The sequence below is a fragment of the Alligator sinensis genome, unplaced genomic scaffold (assembly GCF_000455745.1).
Source record: "Alligator sinensis unplaced genomic scaffold, ASM45574v1 scaffold682_1, whole genome shotgun sequence".
NCBI classification, from domain to species: domain Eukaryota; kingdom Metazoa; phylum Chordata; order Crocodylia; family Alligatoridae; genus Alligator; species Alligator sinensis.
In genome coordinates, this window is record NW_005842011.1 from 1239858 (window position 1) to 1247076 (window position 7219).

Sequence of the window (7219 nt, forward strand, 5' to 3'; positions counted from 1 at the left end):
CTGCAAATGATCAGTTTATAGAAAGGCAATATTGGTCAATAATAGTGAAACTCTATCTGTCTTAAGCAAAAGTTCCTCAGTAAGTACCAAAGCTTCTCAAAGCAGAGTTTAGTTATTTAACTTCAGCAAGAGAGAGAAAGAAGTTATACACATAATAGTATTAAAAGGAGACTGTGTGCGACAAAAATAAGTTCCGTTCCTCGATTACCAATGAAGTTTTACATGTTGGGAAAGAACAGTTACTTCCAGAACAATGACCGCAGTTCCACAAGGCGTAGTAGTGTCCGTATGTCTTCTCTTGTGGGGGTTCTTCATATTCAGCACATGAGACTGGATTCCTTTTACCAGCCCCTGGACTGTCATTCCTCCCACACAGGACAAATAGCAGAGGGGGATCAAGGGTCCCCCCAAACTTTGGCAAACATCTAAATGTTACCAGAATCTAGTAACATGTAAAGAGGGCAGGGTCATATAGTAAAGATGAGCAACACATCTCGATGAGCCACAGCTGCTGCATATATAATAAGTACATGTTCTTCCTTTCACAGTTTCTCCATACCTATTGTGGTTCTAGTGACTCAGAAGCAGCAACCTGATGTGTAAAGGGTGAATGCTCAGACAAATCACCCTAACTTTAAGTGTAAGACAACACTGCCAAAACAGGCATCAGATGCCTCCACACAGGACTATTGTTCTGTAAATGTATGAACTAACCCTTTGGCAGCCATCCAGGTTCATGGCACTAATTGCCCTTCTACTATCAAGATTTAAATGAATAGATTTTTGAGATAGCTTGTCTATAAACCTGCTTACTTCATGCCATTTAAAACAGTTACAACCAGACAATAATGCCTCTTAGTTAGCAAATCTGAAATGGAATTTGGCAGATTAGTAACATCTTCCCCCACATAAATCCAGATATTTAGTTTCTCTCCTAAGGCATGGTCTTAGGTTGCTGCTGTCTATAACTTCTTTGTGTAGTTATCATAACCAGCAAGCCTGGAACTGAACGAACATAAAAGTATTCAATGCCAGACACGGGCAACTCTCTTGGATGTAGGTGGGATTGATATTAAACCTGTTACCCCATTCTGCTGGCTCTCACTGATTGATACCACTCTGGTATGCAGAAATGGAAAATATCCGGGACTTCTCATGCACAGTCTCACAAGGGATTTACAGGCCATCTGCAATCCTGTGAAAAATGTCCCAAGAAGTTTTATAATGTTCAGGATGAAATGGAGCAATAAGACCTACAGTTTAACCGAAGGATAAAGAAGAGGTAGCAGGTGTTTGATGGGCCTCAGTCCTTTGAGCAGCTGCTACTGATGCATACTTGAGGATCTCACTAATGATGAGGACCTAGCTCTATAAGAAGAGACTGAAGAGCATCTCCAAGTTAGTACCCAATGTGGTCAGAGTGCAGAGACTTAAGGGAAGAAGGGACTATGAAGGTGCTACCCTGAGGACATACTATCTTCAGCTCCTCCTTTCCTGAAATAATTAATCCTAGAATCCCTATTAGATACATAAAAGTCATAAAGAGAATGCAATCTGGGGGGAGTATCATGAAGAAGCAGTCCTTTTATTCTCTGAGGTGGAGAAGCTGTTCACCTTGAGATATAAACAGTACTCTCTCAATGAAGGAATAGTACTCCTCAAGAGATGGTGGGGTTTTGTAAAGCATGTTATAAGAAGTTCTCTCATTTAGAGCTCAGAACCATACTATCACTGGCAAGCTAGAAACAAGTACCAAAAGTGGTAGCACAGTGCAGACTGTAACAGTAGAGACTCGAGAAGCGTTCAAACCATGAGATTAGTTTGTACGATGAACCTGCGTGCCATAGTCAGTAGCATGAGCAACACAACACATTGATGGCACCAAGCCATGCATACCAAAAACCTCGGTACCAAAAAAGGCTATTGGCAATATTGAGTCACCAAGCATCAGTACCAAGAACCCTGTTGACAGTGCTGCAGTTCTGCAAATGAATGTAGAAAGAAGCTAATCTTTAGCCAGTGCTGAAGCTTGGAAACAAGTTCTTCACAGTGCAAGACACCCTTTGATAAGAAACGAGGTAACTTCAGCTTCTTTTTTCTTAAAAATCAATCCGAAAGTGACCCATGCCTAAGATCTTTTGTGGAGCAATTATCTTTTCTACCCTCCCAGGAGGCAAAACCAAGGACCTGAAGGCTTGAACAACAGAAGAGTCTGCTCTAGAAGGAAGTTCATGAGGCCTAACACTGGAGCACTCTTAACTTAAAGACTGTTCTCTCGCAGGAGTGTTCCATGTACTAGGATAAAAGGCAGGTCTCAGTGAGTTGTCATGTAAGAAAAGTCTCAGGTGAGTATCAACTGTCTTCTGCCTTCATTTTGTGAATGATTTGGGGATTGAGACCATTTCAGGGATATGTCCTTATATCAGACAGAACTGGCATGTGGTATGGCCATCTTTGAAGCGTATGGCTCTTGCACAATACAGGTAATGTTTAAATGTAGGAGACTTGGTTGTAGCCATAAGTAATGAAGCCCAAGTACCCAGGTACAAAGAAACAAAACACCTGAAAAGAAACTAAGAAAAACCCAAACAGGACTAGAAATAATGACTACATTCATCAGAGCCTAATATACAACAAAAATCTAGCCACAACTTGTAAGAAGCAAAAATATGCAAAGGACCCTGATCAACCCTTTAAAGTCTGGGGACAGATGCAACTTCAAAGGATACTGCTGGCCAAAAGATGCCCATTTCAAGCATGTAGGACGTATATGAGCCCTAACAACGGAACACACATGAAAGACTTTACTAAAGAATAACTGGGTATTTGCTGATAAAAGAAAAGCAGTCCACTGAGGTGTGCCACAAGGGAGAAGTGAGAATATTCCACAGAAAAATCAATTTTACCTAAGGCTCCATGTACACTACATGATAATGTCCCACGTCTATGCAAGCAAAAGTATCCAAGTACATGATCATGAGTTGCCCATCGCAACCTATAAAATCTACCACAATTTACTTAATTACCGAGGTTGAGAGTATAGATATGCCTCACTGGGATTACACTCAGATTACATACATGTGGCATCCTAAACAAGTCCCTAATATGAACCAATTCATCCACCAAATTTATGGATGAGGGAAAAAAGTCAAGTTAAGCCCCCTTTATACAGATGACCCTTTCACAGTCACCACGCGAGCAATAACTTGACTTTAAGGATTAGGAAAGCCCTATCTAGAGCATGGAATGACCAGCAATGACCCTGACTGCTTCAACATCTGAAACTGGAATAGCTCCTAAGCAGCACTCCAATACTGGACATGAGAAAGATGAGGCAATGAAGACCCTATTGGATAATACAGTGATACAACTCCATGAACTAAATACTAGTTTTTGCTTCGGACAAGAGGAAGACGCACTCCTTGTCATCTAGAAAGTGCACCATAGGGTTAAGGAGGCCCTACACTGATACAAAGGGAATCCTGACTGTTTACATGACCCAATTTCCATGACAGGCCTTGGATTTTAACACTTCCTCTTCCAAGAGGGAGCAACCTCAAAACTGATTAACCTCAAATCAAACCTTAATCACCTAAATCTGTATGACCACCATATGCCTGGTGCTTATGGGAAGTTCAGAGGTGAGTTTACAACTGGAGAAAAAGCCTTGACCCTGAAGGAGAACAGGAAAGACAAGAATGCTTGGGGATGAGATTAAAAGGAAGGGTGATGGTCTCCTACAAAGATGCCAAAGCTGACTCAAGAGTGGCCTACCTGTGTGGGAGGCCTCTGGGTCGTGGACAGTTCTTTCCCAAATGAGGTGCACGAGGCCAAAGGACCAAGAGCAACTGGGAATCCCTTAGACTGCTGCGATGATTCAGAACCCTGTGAGCAAGAAGGACATAGAAACCCAGCATCGCTGGGTTGCACTGTCTTATCAGACTGAGCATTCACAGGGTATATGCTGAGAGCAATTTTTCTCTGCCTTCTTTGGTTTCTCTGCCATTGTTGAGGAAGACATATCTTGCTAAACTAAATAGGAGAACATGCCCAAAAGAAGCAGAAGAGAAGAAGCCTGCTTGTGACCAAGTAAGAAAAAGGAATGAAACAAAAGGAAGGAGGAACTGTCTCTGCATGCCAAAAAAATCCCAGGTTTTGTAGCTTCAGCCTGTTTATTGTAAGGGACAGCTAAAAGCCAAGTTGTGTAGACTAATATGCATCATAAAAACAATAAATAAGTATAATTTTAAGTATATTAGTCTTTAGTCTCCCTTCAAGCTATGACAGCCTTTTACCATTAAAATAAATTAATCACTCCTTAGAAATCCTACGTGCTCTTCTTGAGCCCTGACAACTGCAGAAAAAAAGACATAATTATATGATCTGCACGCTGCTCTTCAGCTCCCAAAAAACTCCATAATTTCTTGAAAAGACAAAAACAAGAACAAAAAAAAGTTGGCAGGTTACTGGTCTAAGGGGTAAAAGTCTAAGGGTCAGATTTCTGTACCTGGATTAAGAGCCACAGGGCTCCCAGTGTCTTCAAAGAAAGTTACAGAAGTGCCTCATGGGGCAATTGCTAATAGCTTATAAACTGTCCAGGTATGGGGCCAAGACTGTTATGAACACAACTGCTGCTCTAGGGTACAGAACTTTAAATCTCCATAAATGACTTCTGCAACTATTTCTTCACAATACTTTACTGCAACAAAATTACCTTTCCTTATTTGCTTATTTTACCATTTACCTTTAATGTCTCGATGAACTATCCCATGTTCATGCAGTACATTGATAGCAATGGTGATTTGCTTCGAGTAGAGTCTAATGACATGTTCCTGAAGGCCCAGCTTTGATACCTCTTCCAGAGTGCCCTCATCACAGTACTCCATGAAGATGTACATTTCCTCCTGTGGTGGGAACCAAATTGGAGGGTTGTGTTGGTCTTATTTTTAATCTTTAACATTTAACATCTTTGATGTTTAACAGGAGTTCCCTCCAAAACCTAGTTGTTTTTTCAAAATAGTGTTTCAACTGGGATTATCAAGACTATTAAACCACAAATTTCATCATATTATTCTACATCGACAGACTTATTTTTAGCATTATGGTCTCTCATACATAAACAAAATCTCCTCTGTGCATCATCCTGTAATGATATCACTAGCTGTGATACTGAGTAATACAAATTATGGATGAATGAATCCTGGTAGCCCTCAAAGGGCTGGTAGAACAGTTTGTAATTCTAGAACAACATACATTATGAAAAGCTGGCAGGTATATTGTTGTGTACTATAACAGCAATTTATGTATACTGGTTTTACTCACGTACCACATACCCCAAATAAGACGCACCTTGTTTTGGGAAGGCAGAAAGAAGGTTCCTTTTAACCAACCTATTCAGAACTAGGTTTTTTATTTAAGACATGCACTCCAATTTTCAACCACTAATTCTTGGGAAAAAGTTGAGTATGGTATGTGACTAAGTTAGGGTATTTAACAAAAAAGAAACAAGCAAAAAAGACTAGTTATTTTATCCCCCTCTTGTAGATTCTAATGTCTCAAAGGCTCCGTGGGCCAATTTTCCAGTTTCTCTGACTCCTTGGGCTATTTGTTCTCTAACTAGTAGTAAAGAGATTCTAGCTCTATTTGAAAGACATCTACTTTTTGAAATGCCTAATCTATGCATTGTAATTTTTTCTTAATTTTCACATGAAGATTTTTTTTTTTTTTTTTTTTTTTTTTACAGGTCCGCATGCTTCGGAGGAGAGGCACTAAGAAATTGTGTCTTGTGCTGTTAATAAAGTGCTTTTTAGAGCTTCTGGATGTTTGTAGCTTTGTCTACAAAGGGAAGTGATTGCATGCGATGGAATACTGCTATAAATTACACCAGGATCAGGAACACACAACAGTGCAACTACCCTGGGACAGCTGCATATAGAACTTCATCACCATGTGGCACAGGGACAGGTAATAGCCTATTTGCCTTGAGCAAGTGGCTACAGGCTCTCTGGGCTCCTACACACATGCGGGTAAGCCTGGAAATCCAGTGTATTGGAGCAGACATGATTCATTGAGTTTGCTGGAGCACAGAAATTGATGCGCTCCGGCAGCCTCATGCATCACATGCATCAGTGTCTCCGTGCTGACAAAACGGTGGTGGGGCACTTTAAAATAAAACACATCCAATGAGCTTTAGTTCACAAGCACCCCGCTGCCATTTTTTCAGCATGGAGACACGCAGCAATGTTGATACATGTGACGCGCAGGAGTTTTTAATTAGTATGGCTTGCTACGTAAAAGCGCCCAGCTCCACAACCCACCATGTGCAAAAATGCTCTCCAACAACAAGCTGCAGACAGACAATACCTACACTGGCAGAACTCACTGAAGAAATTTTATCCCTGATTCAAATAATTCCCTGAACTCAAATAATTCTTGACTGGATTGGGCAACTGTGCATTCTTTTTCTATTCCACTGTAAATGGGTGCCGTCTGTCCATGCCTTAAGTTAGTTTGTGAATTTACTTAGGACCACATCTTGTTTCATCTCCATGCACCTATGTGACACTTACATGACTGCAGTTTTTGGCACTTATGTGCAAGCTTGAAATTCAACATAACTAGACCCATCCCATGCCTCCATCTGGGCATGCTCAGGATGCCACATGCTGGCTGCAGAGGTGCTTGGGTGAAACAGCCACCCAGATGCATATAAAGCCAGATTCATCCTGAAACTAGTCACAGAGAAACATGACCAGTAGGTGTTTGATGTCAAAGGAGGAGAAAGGAGACCCTCTAGTTTTTAACCAATGATTAACTACAGTGGGGTTGGTAACCTTTTCAGGCTGCAAGCCAGAATGACACAGCTTGGGTCAGAGGCAGGAAGGCAAGCGCTAGGACCCTGCCATTACTGCAGCCCCCAAGGGTGGGGTGGGAGCACCCACTACCATCACTTGTTCCTACTGCAGCACAGAGGGAAGCACCTGCTGCTGCTTTCCCTTGCCATGGTATGGATGGAAGCCGTCTTGCCAAATGCCACATAAGTCTCACATCTGCAGGCCAGATCCAATGGTTCTGCAGGCCATAGCTTGCTAATGGCCATAATCTGCTAACCCTGATCTAGTGATCCAAGGTATTTGGGCCACTCACATAATATCATATCATAGTTTCATAGTAGCTAGGGTCAGGAGGGACCTGAACAGATCATCTAGCCTGACCCCCT

General features: G+C 41.5%; 1 protein-coding gene across 5 annotated transcripts in view; it reads right to left on the reverse strand.

The window, feature by feature from the left end:
* Positions 1–7219, reverse strand: part of MAP3K4 (mitogen-activated protein kinase kinase kinase 4) — a 189340-nt gene that overhangs the window by 6154 nt on the left and 175967 nt on the right. For all 5 annotated transcript variants that reach the window (XM_025201999.1, XM_025202000.1, XM_025202001.1 and 2 more), the window contains one exon: positions 4745–4904. In XM_025201999.1, the coding sequence (XP_025057784.1) occupies positions 4745–4904 (160 nt within the window). The remainder of the gene's footprint in view (positions 1–4744; positions 4905–7219) is intronic.